This window comes from Narcine bancroftii, chromosome 5, assembly GCF_036971445.1.
Source record: "Narcine bancroftii isolate sNarBan1 chromosome 5, sNarBan1.hap1, whole genome shotgun sequence".
In the NCBI taxonomy this organism is placed as follows: domain Eukaryota; kingdom Metazoa; phylum Chordata; class Chondrichthyes; order Torpediniformes; family Narcinidae; genus Narcine; species Narcine bancroftii.
The window spans coordinates 145,288,779-145,307,179 of record NC_091473.1 but is presented as its reverse complement, the minus strand read 5'-3'; the positions used below and the strand labels follow the sequence as shown (position 1 = coordinate 145,307,179).

Sequence of the window (18,401 nt, the reverse complement as noted above, 5' to 3'; positions counted from 1 at the left end):
ATCATTCCTGGCAAGACGTTCCAGGCACCCTGACGTCTTCCCTAAACCTTCATGGAGGCAGATTGGGAGATCATCTTGCTGAGCACGTATTTTCTCTCTGCCCGCAACACTTGTGGCCACCCATTTCAATTCTGCACCCCTCTCCCCATGTCTGTCCATGGCTTCAAGCGCTGCCAAACCATGGCCACCTGTTAACTGGAAGCGACACCATATATTTCATCCGGGCCACTCTCTCACCAGATGGCATTAACATCGACTTCTCTGTCACCCCCCCATTCTTCTGTCTCCTTCCCTCCAGCTCTTCACCCCCTTCCCTCTCCATTTATTGAGCCACCCCCCATCACCTCAGCTTTTTTCTCTTCTGCCCTCCCACCCATGACCCCTGCCTGTGAGCCTGTTCTCCTCTCCCTGCCCTTTCCCTTCTCCCACCATTTTATTCAGGCACCTGCTGACATTTTGCTCATACCCGTGACAAAGGGCGCAGGCCCGAAACATTAGTTAGGAATCTTTATCTTTGCCACATAAAGAACCATGTAACCATATAAAAATTTGCATTACGGAAACAGGGCATATCGGTCCTTCTTGTCCGCACCGATTTATATGAAACTCCACTAGTTCCACCTACCCTCCAACCCCCTCACATCTATGTACTCATTCCAAACTCCTCTTAAATGACAGAATTGACCCTGCTGCAACCACCTCTTCCGGAAGGTCATTCCATTCAGCCACCACTTGAGTGAAGGAGCTTCCTCTTATGTTATTTCTGAAGTTTTGCCCCCAACCCTTAACTTATGATCTCTCATTCCAATCTCACCTACCCTCAAGGGGAAGAGCCTATTCACATCTACATTATCTATTCCCCTCATAATTTTAAATACCTCTATCAAATCCCCCCCCTCAACCTTCTACGCTCAAATGAATAAAGACCCAGTCTATTCAGTTTTTCTCCATATTCTAGATACTGCAATCCAGGCAACATTTTAGTAAATCTTCCCTGCACCCTGTCTCCCTTATTGATATCCTTCCTATAATTTGGAGACCAGAACTGCACACAGTATTCCAAACGGCCTCACCAATGCCTTGAACAGTCTCAACATCACCTCCCGGCTCCTATATTCTATGCTATGATTTATAAAGGCTAGTATACCAAAAGCCGCCTTCACCACCCTATCTACATGAGAATCCACTTTCAAAGAACGATGAACCATTATTCCAAGATCTCTCTGTTCCTCTGCATTCCTCAATATCTTCCCCTTCACTGCATACGTCCTATTTTGGTTCTTCCCAAAATGAAGCTCTTCACACTTATCGACATTAAACTCCTTCTGCCACTTTTCAGCCCACTCTTCTAAGCTGTCCAAATCCTTCTGCAGTCCATGAAAACCCTCCTCATGATCCACAACTCCCCCAATATTTGTATCATTCACATATTTACTCACACAATTTACCACCCCATTTACCAAATCATGACCTTTTGAGTTTCTCCATCAATTTTGTGTAAACATCCCACTCTATGATACCTTCCCTCTAGCTGGGCGACAGGACACCAAGTGCGGTCTCAACAACGTCTGGCAGAGTTGTGACTTGATGTTGGTGTGAGGCCCGCTGAGAGGCCTTGGCAACCAAGCCCATGTTGGAACTCGTTTAATCCTGGATCCCCGTCATGAGCTCCCCGTCATCCCTGGGCAATCGTCAGAAGCTCCTGCGGATGGCTAGGTCAGCAGCTGACATCCCCTTTTCCTCGTCACGCCTCCGACCACTGGTTCCCATACCCCTGGTATGCGGGCAGGGGGTATCACAGCCGGATTTGGTGCCCAGGAACACAGGAGGTCGCTGAACAAATCTTCTCTGAGCTCTATTTATCTTATTGATACTTTTTCTGTAGTTTGGTGACCAAAACTCCAAATTTGGCCTCACAAATGTTTTATACAGCTTTACCATAACATCCCAACACCTGTACTGAATTTGTTGATTTATGAAGGCCAAGATGCCAAAATCTCTCCTTACGACCCTATCCATCGGTGACGCCACTTTCAGGGAATACTATTGTAATGGTTTCTTTAACCTGTTTGGCTGCAGCATGTAAAGCATATTCATATGCGTGCACATTGCGCACTGTGAACAATGGAAAGGAAAGAGGACTTCTGTCTTTGCAGGCACCCAGCTTTTATATTCCAACCCGCATGTCTACAGCTGGGCCCTTCCTCGCCTCTTCCTGCCCGAGCTCTCTCACCTGCAAGTTGTCGCTAAAGGAGGCAGTGTGTCTCGGTCTCCGTGGAAGCGTTGGGCCACACTCACGTCCTTGGGGGGAGTGCACTTTCAGAGCTTTGCCAAGTTCAAGTACTTCGGTGATGGTAAGAGGCCGGATGGTAGGCAAAACTGCTGCATTGTGGGGGGGGTGGGATTTCTGCAGCCAGAGGGTGGAGAATCTGTGGAATGTGTTGTCATAGATGGCTGTGGAGACCAGGTCATTGGGTAGAGGTTGAAAGGTTTTTGATTAGTGAGGGTGCCAAAGGTTGTGGCGGGAAAGCAGGAAAAGGGGATTAAAAGGAACCATAGAACGATAAAACATTACAGAATTTTAAATATCTCCATCAAATCTACCTTCATTCTTCTACACTCCAGGGACTAAAGTCCTGACCTGTTCAACCTTTCACTGGAACTCAGTACCTCAGTCCCAGGAAAGGGAAAAGATATTAGCCATGATTTGCATGGCACAGATGACTCGATGGGCTGAATAGCCTAATTCTGTTACTGTGTCGAATGGGAATGGAGCAAGGAAAAGGTGGAACGTACTGTGGAATTCTGCAATGTAGATCAAGGCCACTCAACCCATTACATAGTATGGATCTTTGCTCACTCAAAACAACATACCCTCCATCGACTCTGTCTATGCCTCCCACTGCCTCAGGAGAGCTGCCATCGTATTAAGCACCGGTCCTACCCCGGTCATCCTCTCACCTCCCTTCTTCTGTCAGGCAGAAGATGCACAAGGTTGTAAGAATGAACCTCTGGACTCGAGGGCAGTTTCTTTCTTGCTGTGATCATAACTCTTGAACATAAGAGGTTCGGTGGTTGAGGGGTGACCTTTATAAAATGATGAGGGTTTCTGGTGTCGTACCAAACCTCCGCAAACCCCTGAGGAAGTGGAGGCGCTGATGAGCTTTCTTCACGATGTTATTACTGTGTTGGGTTCAGGAAAGATCCTCCGAAATAGTGACTCCCAAGAACTTAAATGTGCTCACCTTTTCCGCCTCTAATCCCCCAGTGATCACTGAATTGTAAACCTCTGGCTTTCCCTTCCTGAAGTCAACAATCAGCTCCTTAGTTTTGGTGACAAATGGTGAGAGGTTGTTGTTGGTGCACCATTCAGCCAAGTTTTCAATCTATAGCTGCAGAAAGTAAGACTTGTTGTAGCTGTGCATTGTACTCCGGTGTAAGACAATAATTTCTTCTCTCAGATATCTACGCAGCCTGGGCAGCTCAGGCCTTGCAGACTGACTTGTTGTCGGAGACTTGGAGGAATGGTAAAGGAGATCTGCCCTCCAACTGCTCTCTGCCAAAGCACATCTACAATGTCAAAGGGGTCAATCTGCCAGGGCACACCTTCTTAACGAGAAACGACCATTCCAAGTGGTGTGTGTCTCTGCATCCTGATGACGGCTGGGTGTGTGTCGGTGATCTCAATCGAACCTTTGGCCAGATGTGGCGGAGCGGCGGACTCCTCTGCACACAGAACCCCTTGCTTTACCGAGCTCTCAGGAAGGCGGTGTCAGAGTACAGGCAATGCTGGGAGGGTCCCAGGGATGGAGCAGGCAAGCTCTGACCTCAAGTTCTGACCCTTGCTGCATCTCAACCCCCCCAAGGCCTTCCTGCCCACCATGAGCTGCGGTGATCAGTAACAGGCGCTTTGAGTTCCCGAGTTCTGCAGCATGGAAGCAGGCCCTTCAACCCAACCAGTCCCTGCTGGCCAAATTAGTCCTATTCAGCCCACATCACTCCAATTCTTTCCTTTCCATTTGCCTGCCTCGATGTGTTTTGAACTGTGCACAATACTCAGAGTGACATCTCACCCATACCTTGTAACATTTTGTTTCTTCCCATAAAACTAGATGGACTCTCTTCCCCCCCCCCCCCCCCACCTCCCCACCCACCGTCACCAACCTGGTGGAAAAGAAACTCCTGTCAAGTACCATTCCCTCCCCTAGTGACATGATCCAGGGTGACATGTTGGATCATAACATTCTGTAAAGGTTAGTGGACCAGACTTGCTCCCGGCACAACGCCCTCAGAATTTAACCAGATGTGGAGGCTGTGACCCAGTGGAATAAAGGCAAATGAAACTCAGTAATTTGCACACTTTGTCGTGAGTGACCTCACTGTCCTTCTGTGGAATGAAGGCGAAAGCTGGATGCCATGTGCTCCCTTGGAACCTCTCTCCAACATCTCGGTGGGCCGCTCACGGTCATATTGTAAGGGCGCATGCAGCACGGAACAGGCTCCTCGGCCCAACTCATCCATGGTGACCAGAAGGTGTTCTGGACAGTTCCATTTGGTCCATATCCATCTAAACCCCTCTTTTGTACTGTGTCATTGTCCCATCATCTCCAGCCTCCTCCAGTAGCTCATTCTAGATGCAAACTTCTCATGATCTTATAAGCCTCCATTTGACCACCCCTCAGCTCCAGGGGAGAAAGACCAAGCCTCTCCAACCACTCCCTTGGAGTCAAGCCTTCCAGTCCCAGCAACCTTGACAATGGAGTGTGTTCCCGTGGGGCTGCCAGATGTTATCCTGCACAATCAGAATCAGAAATTATTGTCATAAATATCTCACACAATCTATTGTTTTACTGCAGAATTACAGTGCAAATATTGCTAAAAAAAAAAGACATTTATAAATAAATAAATAGTGTGAGAAAATAGGAGAAAGTGAGGCAGAGTCTGTGGTTCATTGTCCGTTCAGGAAGCTGACGGCGGAGGGGAAAAAGCCGTCCTTGTGCTCGTCTTCAGGCTCCTTCCCGGTGGTAACAGAGTGAAGTGGGCATGGCCTGGGTGGTGGTGGTGGTGGTGGGGGGGGATCCTTGAGGGAGAGAGGCTGCTTTCTTAACACACCACCTCTTGTAGATGTCCTCAATGGAGCAGAGTCTGGTGCCTGTGATGTCACAGGCCGAGCTCACAACCCTCTGCAGCCTTTTCCTGGCCTGTGCATTGGCCCCTCCGTACCAGACAGTGATGCAACCGGTCGGACAGACAGGCATCTGCAAGTCTTTGGTAACATACCCAATCTGCTCAAACTCCTAACAAAATATAGCTCCCCTGGTGAGCCTTCTTCACGATTGCATCGAAATGGAGGCCACAGGACAGATCTTCTGAGATGTTGACACCTTAGAATTTACAGTTCTTAACCCTCTCCACTAGTGAGCCCTCAACGAGGACTGGGTCGTGGTCTCCTGATTTCCACCAACAGCTGCTTGGTTTTACTACCGTTGAGCACAAGGTTGTTGTCGTTAAACCACTTAACGCACTAGTCTATCTTCCCCTCCTGTACACTTCCTCATTGCCATCCGTGATTCTGCCAACGACCGCGGTCTCATCCGGCAAATTTGTAGATGACATTTGAAACGTGCCTGGCCACACAGCCATGGGGTGTAGAGTGATGAGATCTCTTCATATTTTAAGTATTCCCATGGTTAAGAGTAACCAAGACAAGGAACCTCACTGAGTCCCATCTTGATGTCTCCCATTTAAAGAAATGGAAAGTGGGTTTCAAAGCCAGGTGGACTCTGCAAGGTCACGGAACGTGAGAGCTTTTCCAGGGAGCTGACCCTGAGCTGGTGGATTTCCAGGGCAGACTCCATTCACCAAGGACACCTGAGGCCATGATCACGCAGAACATTACAGCACGGTGCAGGCCATTCATCCCAAAATGTTGGGGCGACCCTTAACAACCTGATCCTTCCCTACCTCACAGCCCATAATCCTCTATTTATATCCATGAGCTGAAGGAATATAGAAAATTACTGCACACCAGGCCCTTCGGCCCTCAAGTTTGTGCAGACTGATATAATCCTTCTCTCCCTTATATTCATAACCCTTAATTTCTCTTTTGTCCATTTATCTAGCTTTAAAATACCCCTATTGTTCCAACCTCCACCACCTTCCCCCGGGCAATGCATTCCAGGCACCCACTGCGACGTGGGGGGTGGGGGGGTGTGTGTGGAAATGACAGGGGTTCAGAAGAAATTGAGAGGAGGGGTAGGTTGGGGAGAAATGGAGGAGGTGGAACAGGATCACCACGGATGTTAGCAGGAATTCTGCAAAGGTACAGGGTCTCGGTGAGACCACACCTTTAAAAGGCGTGGTTGGGGACGATGGCTCGCATGGAGGCTGTGGATCGAAGGGCCTGTTCCTGCGCCGTGTGGCTCCATGAGTCTGTGATGATCACAGAGACCCACCCCTGCAAACACAAAGCCATCCTGATCTGGACTCTCCCACTGCCGAGAGTCGCCAGGCCTTTCAGCTCAGCATATACTGACCCTTCATCCCCATTAATCCCATGAGTCTGCATTAGGTCAGTATCCCTCCACCCTCTTCATGTATGTATCTCAATGCCTTTTGAACGTAGTGACTAGCTGATGCTACCACCTCCTGTAGCAGGCAGTTCCAGATATCATCCACTCTCTGTATAAAAAAACCATTCCCCTCAGATCTCCTTTACATAGAATTACAGCATAGTACAGGCCATTTGGCCCACAATGTTGCGCTGACTGATGGAAACCTACTTAAACTAAACCTTCTTAACCACACACTTATAATCTTCTATTTTTCTTGTATCCATGAGCCTGCCTCAGAACCTTTTGAATGTCCCTGTCATTCCAGCCTCCACCACCACCCCTTGGCAATGCATTCCAGGCACCTGCCACTCTCTGGGGAGAAAAAAACTCACCCCGGACGTCTCCCCTCAACTTTCCTTCCTCTCGCCTTGTACGGATGTCCTCTGGTGTTTGTTGTTGACCCCTCCCGGGAAGAAGGCGCTGGCTGTACACCCTGTCCCAATCTGTAAACCAGTGCTCGCAGAATACAGGCTGAAACTGACAACGTTGATGTGTATTGGGTGAGGAGTCTCCCATCTGCACTGCGGCTGGATGTTGAGGGCAGATTGCGATTTGCCATTCCACTACCTCATCATGGAAGAGGTTCTGGGAAGGATCCGAATTATAAAACGACAAGACATAGGAGCAGAAATAGGCCATTCAGCCCATCGAGTCTGCCCTGCCATTTAACTATTTCCCCACTCAGCCCCACTGCCAGGACTTTTCCCCATAACCTTTGATGCCCTGGTTAATCAAGAACCTATCATTCTCTGCCTTAAATACACCCAATGACCCAGCCTCCACAACTGACGGTGGCAACAAATTCCACAGATTCTCCACCCTCTGGCTGAAGAAATTCCTCAGCATCTCTGTTCTAAGTGGACTCCCTTCAATCCTAAAGTTGTGCCCTCTTGTCCTAGACTCTCCCACCATTGGAAACAACCTTCCTACATTTACGCTGTCCACACCTTTCAATATTCAAAACGTTTCAGTGAGACCCCCCCTCATTCTCCTAAATTCCATTGAGTACAGGCCAAGAGCTGTCAAACGCTCCTCATATGATAACCCTTTCATTCCTGAACCCTCTCCAACGTCAGCACATCCTTTCTGAAACGAGGAGCCCAAAACTGCTCACAATCTCCACGTGAGGTCCCATCAGGGCCCTTAATATTTCGTTTGGGTAGAATTGTGCCCTTGATGAGTAAAGGTTGCCCTTTTTCTGTTCCAACTGATAACATTTGACAGGAGAGTTTCCTGTCGGGCTACATCGTTGTGTGGCATGGTAGCCGCAAAGCATCACACCGGAGGTCCATACAGAGGATCATCAAAATGACCGAGAAGATCCCTGGGGTCTCCCTTTCCTTGAAAGGTGACATTTATAACCATATAACAATTACAGTACAGAAACAGGCCATATTGGCCCTTCTAGTCCGCACCGATTTAAGCGAAACTCCACTAGTACCACTTACCTGCTACCTGCCCAAAAACTTCCAACCCTCTCACATCCATGTACTCATCCAACCTCCTCTTAGACCATTGTCTAAACAAGGCTGAAAGAATTATTGAGGATCCTTTCCATCCAGCACACAGTATCTTTAACCCACCACCATCAGGAAGGAGGTACAGGAGGATTAAAATCAGGGCTGGCCAGGCTGGGAAATTGCTCCTTCCACAGGCTGTGAAATTGATGAACAGTGTCCTGTACCCGAGTAAATCGCCCCAAAGTATTTACGACTATTCATACGTCTATGTGATTATAATGTCCTGTGCATTCTGCGTGTGTGCATGTTTGTATACCGTGGTCCAGAAAAACACTGCTTTATCTGGTTCAGACGTTAATTAATTTGAATGAAAGCAAAAGTTTGCTCCTTCCAGCCATTTCTCTCTGGTCATTTGATTCAATTGATCCTGTGGCAAGTAGGTACCAAGGAGTGAAGCATTTGGGTATATTCATGAAAAATATTGCTGACTTCTGGGTTGAAGAGAGAAAGAGAGAGAGAGAGAGAGAGAGAGAGTGTGTGTGTGTGTGTGTGTGTGTTGGGGGAGGGGAAATGAGAGAAAGGGTGGAAAGAGAGAGGACAGGAGAGAAAAAAAGTACATTGTGGGAGAGAGAGAAGGGGAGAGGGTAAAGAGAGAGATAGAGGATCAAGAGAGAGAAAAAAGGTTGAGAGAGAGACAGAGTGGGAGAAAGAGAGAGGGGGATAGGGAGAGCGAAAGAGAGAGAGATAGGGTTACCAGATTTTCCAAATTGAAATACATGACATCCTGTTCAAATTTAAATTCAAGTGATTTCTAATTTGCATAGAGATAAAATAATATTATTATATGGGAAAAACTTATATACTAAAAACTATTGGTAACACGGTCATCTGGATTAAATTAAAAATTTAATCAGGTTAACTTCACGCATGTGTGACCTTGTTTCCAAAATATTAATTTCTTATCCAATTAAAATATTAAGTATTTAAATTACACATCTTTAATCATCTTTCACTGATGACTTGGTTCTTCTTAACAGGTCCTTATTTTGCAAAACGTGTTTATAAAATTCCTTGGACTGACAGAGGTTCTGGGAAGGATCCAAATTATAAAACCACAAGACAGAGGAGCAGAAATAGGCCATTCAGCCCATCGAGTCTGCCCCCGACCTTGTAACATGGCTTCTGCTGTGGTCACATCCAGCCTCTTTTGTTCTTTGTTCATTGAACATTCATTATCGTGAAAACCCGCTGAGTTAGACGTGTACTGGCATAAAATTAACAAAGCTGAGAATTGCTTTTCAAATTTAATGGGTTGAAGGCGTAGCTTGCTTTTCTATTCTCCAGGATTACGTTGCATCTCTTGATCAATTAGTTTTTTAAATGTCCACTTACAAAAAAGAACATCGTCCTCAATTTTTATTCTCTTCTTTTTTTAACACGACACACGATGATTCCCCTTGTTCCCATGCTGGAGGAGTATTTAGTAACATCCATGGAAAGAGAAGAAATCTATTTCAAAACATAGTCATGGCAACTGTCAAAATCATGTTAAAAATAATTTTAGACTTACAGGCCATTTCGGCTCATGAGTCCATGCCACCCAATTGACACCCCATTAACCTATATTACCCCTGCTATGTTTTGAACGGGGGGAGGAAACCGGAGCCCCTGGGAAAATCCCATGCAGACATGGGAAGAACGTACAAGCGCTTTACAGAGAGCGCGGGATTCAAACTCTGGTCCCAGTTGCTGGTGGCTGTAACGGCATCGCGCCGACCGCTACTCCAACCGTAAATTATCCATTTCAAGTTGGAATTTCTTTTTTCGATTCAAAAGTGATGTTGTCTCCTTTAAGGCAAGCCTTAAATGGATAAACTTTTCACCAATTCTTCCTTTTACGCAGTCAGCGAGTGAAGTTCTTCAATAACGCTGTCTGCTCCTTTTTCAATCGGTGTCATTCTTTTGCTCAAGAGATATAACAAGAAATAAGTAGGCCTTGTTCAGTGGATTATTGAAAAAGTCAACAAGAACTTTTGGGACCTTTTCTTCAGAATTAAAGTAGGATTTCAGTGCTTTAAATAAACTGAGGATTCTCTCAACAGGATTTATTAAAGAGACCCACCCCCCCCCTCCCACCTCCCCACCTGGGTTTTAGAATGTGAGAGAACTGAAGAATACTGCATGCCAACAAAATTGTCGCTCAGTTTGAATGGTGGAAATACTGAGGAAAGAAAGCAACTTCATGACAATGACTTCATTGCCAATAGAAAGGACCTCAGATGGGGTCTGAGGAGAAGAGCAGCCAACATCTTCCAGCTTCCACAGAATCATTCAGGCTTTCCTTCGACTTTGAATAGAATCAACAACCACCAAAATCAGCGTTTGTATCATTGCCACCAAAAAGCTGTCCAGTTTTTCTTGTTAACTTCCAATTCAATGAGAGTTTCTCTGCAAAGGTTTCCTCTGGTTTCTGAGGTATCCTCTGAAAGGGATTTTACATGCATCAGCTTTATCAGCGAGCCTCAGTCTGGGAGGGGGGGGGGCGGCCGAGGGGGAACCAAAAATTGCACGGAAAAAAGTTTCTGTTCTGTGATGATTTGCACCCGTAAAAAGACGAGGCATTTGTCACTCTGACAACCTCTGCAATGCTACCTTCTTTACCCTCGCAGCGGACTTTGCCCTGGCATTTGAACATTTGGATGCAATTTTGGAATCAGAAAATACTTCCGGTGGAAGCATGTTCACACATTCATTTGAGCTGAATGACTGATGCAGATAAAGAGTAGGGAAGGCCATTACTACTTCTGCAGCTGTCATTCTACCTTCTTAATCAAGACATTTGTTGTTTTCATTGTCTCCCTGTATTGCACAGTCAGTTTGTTTACATTTGTTATCTGTTTACCGATCTTTTGATTGTTTACACGCTGTGCTCAGTTTATTTTTTGCACTACCAATTAGTGGTAATTCTGCGGGGCTCGCAGGAACAAGGAAACTCAGGGCTGCATGTGGTGCCGTGTATGTTCTCTGACTTGAGGAAATTGTCCATCTCTCGTACTTTGTCCTTTGTAGATGCTGCTCTGTATCCAACTTTCCGCCATTTTCGATATTGAATTAACAATTTTATCCTCCACATGGAGCTTCAAAACAACTTTCCCCTTGTTTAATGAATGTCCATCCTTCAGTAAATTCATCACGAAATTTAAACTTTCTTTTTGGCACATTGGGTTTAAATTACAAAAAACATGAATGAAAAGTATTTTGGTAGCTGAACCAATGCAAGGATTGAGAAAAAGCAAACTTGGTTATTTCACTGATCTGTCACTAACAACTATAAACACAGAACTAACGGGCGGGGGTAGCGCGAATAAAAGTTCTCACAACTGGAGGGAGAACAAACGCTTTTATTAGGGTAGGGTCTCACAGTCATCTTCAGAAGAGTTCTGGGTTTAGGCGGGAAACCAAGGTTATGTTGGGGTGGAGCCAGGAGGTGGGGCCAGCCATCAGCTCAACCCACTACCAGTGAATCCCAGTTCACTGCGCTCACCACTTCCTGTACAATTTAGGGTCTGTGAATGAAAACAGAGAACATAGGTTCAGAAAAAAAATACAGTTATTTATAAATTTACGTATTTAAGCGGTGCAGAGGTCTGGAGATCCTAAGCACCAGGGGGCCTTGGACTCCTTGGGTCTCTTGGTTCCCTTGTGAGGGAGGAGAGGCAGGTTGGGTCTCCGGCTCAAAGATGGAGGGGGATGCAGTTTCCTCCTGAACTGGATCCCCCAAGGCCCTGACTGGAGATGGCGACAATGAGCTCCGTGGCTCGCAGAGCACTTGAAGCAACAAAAGGACAAAATCATTAAATACAGGCAAACAACTTGTATCTGAACATTATTAAACAAAAGAGATGATTGTCAATTTCAGGAGGTGGGAGCCAGGTCCCTGATGGAGACGGTGTCCTCCCTGCCATCCGGGTACTCCATGTAGGCATATGTGGGATTGGCGTGGAGCTGTTTCACCCTTTCCACCAGGGGGGCAGTTTTGCTTCTCCTTGCGCGCTTCCTAAGAAGGATGGGACCAGGCGTAGTGAGCCAGGTTGGGAGTGTAGTTCCTGATGCCAACCTTCTTTTGCAATTGAATAGGAGCTCGAGAGGAGTAACGTTGGTCACGGTACATAGTAAAGACTGGATGGAATGGAACGCCATGGGGAGGACTTCCTGCCAGCGTGAGTCTGGAAGGCCTTTTGACTTCAGGGACAGTTTGACAGCCTTCCAGACTGTGGCATTCTCCTTTTTAACCTGCACATTCCCCCGTGGGGTTGTAACTGCTAGACGCGATGCCCTTCGTCAACAGGTACTGATATAGTTCATCACTCATAAAGGATGAGCCCAAGTCGCTATGAATATAGCTGGGATACCTGAACGGGGTGAAAATGGAATCTAAGGCTTCGTGACTGATGAGTTGGACATGTCTGGGCATGGAATGGCAAACGGGAAGTGGGAGTACTCGTCAGTGATGGAGAAGAAGAAGGTGTTCCCATTTGTGGAGGGGAGAGGTCCCTTAAAATGGACACTGAGCCATTCGAAGGGCCTGGATGACTTGATCAGGTGTGCCTTTGCGGGGTGGTAGAAATGTGGCTTGCACTCTACACAGACCTGACAAGACCTGGTCATTTCCCTGATATTTTCCATGGAGTAGGGCAGATTGTGTGCCTGGACAAAATGAGCCATGCAGGTAACCCCTGGATGGCAGAGCTCATTATGCAGAGACCGCAGTTGGTTGGTGTGTACAGAGGCACAGCTTCCTCTGGATAAGGCATCTGGAGGGTCATTAAGGGCTCCTGGCCGATAGGCAATGTCATAATTGTGGGTGGAGAGCTCGATCCTCCACTTAGCAATCTTGTCATTCTTGATTTTGCCCCTCTTGACATTACTAAACATGAATGTGACCGAGCACTCGTCATTGAGAAGTGTAAATCTTCTACCAGCCAGGTAGTGTCTCCAGTGCCTTTCGGCTTCTACAATGGCTTGTGCCTTCTTTTCCACAGATGGGTTCCGGAGCTCATGGCCTTGTAATGTCTGTGAAAAAAATGCAAACAGCCTGCCTGCCTGGTTGAGGGTAGCGGCCAGGGCTACGTCAGAAGCGTCATTTCCACTTGGAAAGGTACATTCTTGACAACCACGTGCATGGCGGTTTTTGCAATGTGGTTCCGGAGGTCGTTAAATGCCGAGAGGGGGAAATCAGTGACTTTTAAGAGAGAGCAAACCTTATCAGCGTATTGAGGGATCCACCTGGCGTAATATGAGAAAAACCCCTGGCATCTCCTCAAAGCCTTTGTGGTCCTGGGGATGGGGAGCTCTAACAGGGGATGCATCCTATCAGGATCAGGGCCAATTATGTCATTCTCCACCACGTAGCTGAAGATGGTTAGACATTTAGTCCTGAACTTGCACTTGTCAGAGTTATAAGTGAGGCTTATGGCTTTTGCCACGTGGAGAAAACTCTGGAGTTTGGCGTCATGATCCTCCAGGGTGTGGCCACAGATGGTGATGTTATCGAGGTAGGGGAAGGTAGCCTTCAACCCATACTTATGCACTATTCTGTCCATCTGCCTCTGGAAAATAGAAATCCTGTTATTAATACCGAAAGAGACCCTCTGGAATTGATAGAGAAGACCGTTGGCCTCAAATGCTGCATATGGATGGTCCTCGGAATGGATTGGCAGTTGATGATAGGCAGCTTTCAGGTCGATGGTCGAATAGACCCAATACTGCGTGATATCATTCACCATGTCCGGAATACAAGGGAGTGGGTATGTGTCCAGGAGTGTGTACCGATTCATAGTTTGGCTATAGTCAATTACTAGCCTGGACTTGTTTTCCCCCTTTACCACTACCATTTGCACCTTCATGGGCTGGTGTTAGGCTCGATGATACCTTCGTCGAACAGATGTTGAGTCTCCGACTTTATAAACTCTCGGTCTGCTGCACTGTACATCCTGCACTTAGTAGCAATGGGCATGCAGTCTGGGGACAGATTCGGGTAGAGAGAAGGGGGGGTCAATATTCAGTGTGAAGAGGCTGCATGTGGGTTCTAATGTTAGGGGCCCTCTGTTCCAAACCGTTACAGGGGGAGGGGATGCTTTTAAGTGGCACAGGAAGTCCAGACCCAACAGCATCGGAGCACATAATTCATCAAGAACATACAGGCGAAATTTACAGAATACCACCCCCCCCCCCCCAAACGTTGTGAACACGTGCAGAATGTGAATGAAATGTGAGCAATATGCTGTAATTAGAAGGATACATCTTCAGGTTGTATTTTTGCACAGTCTGTGAGTTTTTGTCGATTAATCATTTAGTGGAATGTCCGTTTACCTTAACAGTCACTATGGAGTTGCTGAGATGGTGAGGTCTGTCCTAATCTAGAACCATCGAGGCTAGGTCCCTGGAAACTCCATGCCCCCACCATCCTGGGTTGCCTTCCCTTGGAAAGATGGCGTCGAACTCATGGCGCGGCAAGATAGCCGCCTCCCTCCTCCAACGATGATGGCGCAGAATTTGAATTTGGGTCGCGGCAAGATGGCCGATCCTTCTCGCGCCATTTCCTCACTGCAACTCTCCATCGGCATGGTGTGCAGCAAGCAGGTTTGGGTGAATTTAGGGCAGATGGCTTGGGGCTGGAATCGGATCCAGGAGTGGTGCAGGCCGTGGACTTCCCTGTGCTGCCACTCACGTGGCAACCCTCGCCCAATGCCCTTTCTTGCCACAGCTGGAATGCACTGAGTCTTTTGCCGGGTAACGAGATCAGGGATGCTGCTGCCACGTGCACCTCGAGTGGACCCCCACGAGTAGAGTGTCCCAGATCTGTTCTTCCTCACGGACTCGGCCCGTGGCCGCTTCGTACCTGCACTTCTTGGCGAGTGTCCACAGATCCAACAGGTAGTCACCGATGGTCTCTCCTGGCTGTTGGCGATGCAGAGCGAGTCAGTGCCTCGCTAGAAACTTGTTCTGCGACTTCAGGTACTGAGCCTTGATAGCAGTGTCATAACTGATGACTCGAAACGAGTGCGGACCTCCTGAGCTCATTGGTGAGAACATCTCTGGTCACGTTCAGGTAGGTCTGGAAGCAGTCTAGCCAGTGCATGAACTCCTCAGCCATGTCGGGGGACAGAGGGTCTATCTGCAGAGTACCTGGCTTGAGCAGCGCTTCCATCATTAAGGGAATAAGCTAATAAAATTGTCACGTGAATAAAAGCTCTCATGACAGGAAGGAGAACAAATCTTTTATTAGCTTATAACTATGTGTAGGGTCTCACAGTCGTCTTCAGAAGAGTTCTGGGTTTGGGCGGGAAACCAGGGTTATATATGGGCAGATGGGGGCGGAGCTGGGAGGTGGGGCCAACCATCAGCACGACACATTACCAGTAAATCCCAGTTCACTGCAGCGGGCTAGCTGGTGGCAGCCAGTGGCACGCGTCACTCGTTTCAAAGAAACACACTTGTTGGCTGTGGTTTCAAACAAGTTCATTACTTGTTGCAAATACTTGCTGTCTTCGGGTAACTCCCTTCAATGTAATAATGAAGTTATTTAATGTTTTAATTTTAATGAAGTAAAATTCAGGCAAATAAAATTATTGATAATTCCAAATGGTACTGCTCTAAACTGCTGAATTTTGTAATTTATTAGAAAAATCTTAATACAGAACATTTAAGGTGACCTGATGAAGTCAATACAGGACACAGGACAAAATCATTAAATACAGGCAAACAACTTGTAAGAGATGATTGTCGATTTCAGGAGGTCCCAGAAGGGGGACCGCGCTCTACTAACCATTGACGACTCCCCCATTGAGGTCATCAAGTTCCTTGGAGTGCGCTTGGCAGAAAATCTCACCTGGTCCTTGTAGCATAGATAAAAGCTCACACTCAACTGGAGGGAGAACTGATGCTTTTATTAGCTTTTATTAGGTAGGGTGCTTTCCCCTGCAGCCGCTGCAACCGTGTCTGCCTGTCCCGCATCGGACTTGTCAGCCACAAACGAGCCTGCAGCTGACGTGGACTTTTTACCCCCTCCATAAATCTTCGTCTGCGAAGCCAAGCCAAAGAAGATTAGGTAGGGTTCATGAACAGGCCCCAGAGGGGTTCTGGGTTTAGGTGGGAAACCAGGGTTACATACGGGCCCCTCGGGGGAGGGGCCGGGAGGCTGGACCAGTCGTCAGTACAGGACACCTCTACAATCCCTGAACACCAGCTCCATAGCCAAGAAAGCCCAGCAGCGCCTCAAGTTCATTCCCACCCTCACTACATTCTACAGAGGATGTATCGAGAGCATCCTGTGCAACCGCATCACCGCCTGGTTCGGAAGCTGTACCTCCTCGGACCGCAAGGCCCTGTAGAGGATCGTAAAGTCAGCGGAAAAGATCATTGGGGGCGCTCTTCCTACCATGACAACACTCGCTGCAGGCGAAAGGCAATAAACATTGAGAATGACTCTACACCCCCCCCCCTCACGTAAACTGTTCTCCCTTCTGCCGCCTGCTAGGAGGTACCGTAGCACTCGGGGCCTTGCGTCCAGATCGGGCAACAGTTCTTTCCCCCCAAGCCATCGGACTCCTGAACTCCCAGAACATTTGTGGACCATGGATTTGTACTGATTACGACTTAATACGGCAATGTGTTGAACTTCGGTCCTAACTTCTATTATGTAAATTTGCTCCATGGTCCTGGGGAAATGTTATCTCGTCTTGACCGTGCGAGCAGGGGATGAACGATAAATAAAGGGGACTTGACTTGCTCTATATACCCAGGACGCCTGGAAACCCCAGGGGGAGAAGGAGAAGGGGACAATGAGATAGAGGGAGGGAGAGACTGAATGAATGACTGACTGGAGTGTCTGCGCACGCGCTGTAGGCGATGCGAGATTGTGGGGACGCGCCAGCAGGTGGCAGTGTGGAGCGCTGACGTCCCCCCCCCCACCCCACACACGCACACACACGTCATTGGACCTTTCACCCGGAAGTGGAGTGTGGCTGCCACAACCGCCGGGCAGAACATGGGGCCGAAGAGAGAGGTCAGAAAGCGGCCGGAGCCGGAGCCGGAGCCCGAGGCCGAGGCCGAGCCCCAGTTCCCGCCCCACTTCAACGTGTCCGAGATCAAAAACAAGCAGCGGCGGCAGATGATGTACCAGAGGCTGCGGCAGGCCAAGCGCAAGGTGAGGGCGGCGGGGTCTGGGGTCAGAGGGCAGCGGGGTCAGGGAGTCAAAGGGCAGCGGGGTCAGGGAGTCAAAGGGCAGCGGGGTCAGGGAGTCAAAGAGCAGCGGGGTCTGGGAGTCAAAGAGCAGCGGGGTCTGGGGTCAAAGGGCAGCGGGGTCAAAGAGCAGCGGGGTCTGGGAGTCAAAGAGCAGCGGGGTCTGGGGTCAAAGAGCAGCGGGGTCTGGGGTCAAAGGGCAGCGGGGTCAGGGAGTCAAAGGGCAGCGGGGTCAGGGAGTCAAAGGGCAGCGGGGTCTGGGGTCAAAGGGCAGCGGGGTCAGGGAGTCAAAGGGCAGCGGGGTCTGGGAGTCAAAGGGCAGCGGGGTCTGGGGTCAAAGGGCAGCGGGGTCATGGAGTCAAAGGGCAGCGGGGTCAGGGAGTCAAAGGGCAGCGGGGTCAGGGAGTCAAAGAGCAGCGGGGTCTGGGAGTCAGAGCAGCGGGGTCTGGGGTCAAAGGGCAGCGGGGTCAGGGAGTCAAAGAGCAGCGGGGTCTGGGAGTCAAAGAGCAGCGGGGTCTGGGGTCAAAGGGCAGCGGGGTCAGGGAGTCAAAGAGCAGCGGGTTTTGGGGTCAAAGGGCAGCGGGGTCAGGGAGTCAAAGCAGCGGGGTCTGGGGTCAAATGGCAGCGGGGTCTGGGGTCAAATGGCAGCGGGGTCAGGGAGTCAAAGGGCAGCGGGGTCTGGTGTCAAAGGGCAGCGGGGTCTGGTGTCCACACAAAAACTAATATGTGTCAGTGGGATTTGGGGTGAGAAGAATCTGAGAGCATTGGGATCTGGAGTCAGACCATGGGGTTAGGGGAGCTGGTAGCATTATTCTCCCTTAGTCAAGGATCGATGAGATCTGGGGTCAGGGTGAGGATGGTCAGAGGTTAGTGGGGTCAGGTGTGATCAGGAATGATGTGGATATGAATCAGTGAGATCTGTATCGTGTGGGGGGAATGGAATTTAAATTACAGGATGGAAGATTGGTGGAAGAATGGAATCTGTGGGAAGGAAGGATGGATGCAGAGAATGTCTGCTTGGGTAGCAGAGGCCAATGGGCCAAAGGTGGGGTGAGAGTTGCTTCTGTTCTTGGGGAGTAAGTGG

At 48.5% G+C, this 18,401-nt stretch overlaps 2 protein-coding genes across 3 annotated transcripts in view; both read left to right on the top strand.

The window, feature by feature from the left end:
* dnase2b (deoxyribonuclease II beta) overlaps positions 1-4,929 on the top strand; it is a 50,636-nt gene extending 45,707 nt beyond the window's left edge. For both annotated transcript variants that reach the window (XM_069939337.1, XM_069939336.1), the window contains exons 6-7: positions 2,157-2,354; positions 3,462-4,929. In XM_069939337.1, coding sequence (XP_069795438.1) covers positions 2,157-2,354; positions 3,462-3,826 — 563 coding nt within the window. In that variant the 3' untranslated portion in view covers positions 3,827-4,929. The remainder of the gene's footprint in view (positions 1-2,156; positions 2,355-3,461) is intronic.
* A 12,126-nt stretch (positions 4,930-17,055) lies between these two features.
* rpf1 (ribosome production factor 1 homolog) overlaps positions 17,056-18,401 on the top strand; it is a 42,071-nt gene continuing 40,725 nt past the window's right edge. The window contains exon 1 of the mRNA XM_069939335.1: positions 17,056-17,282. Within this exon, the coding sequence (XP_069795436.1) occupies positions 17,124-17,282 (159 nt within the window). The 5' untranslated portion in view covers positions 17,056-17,123. The remainder of the gene's footprint in view (positions 17,283-18,401) is intronic.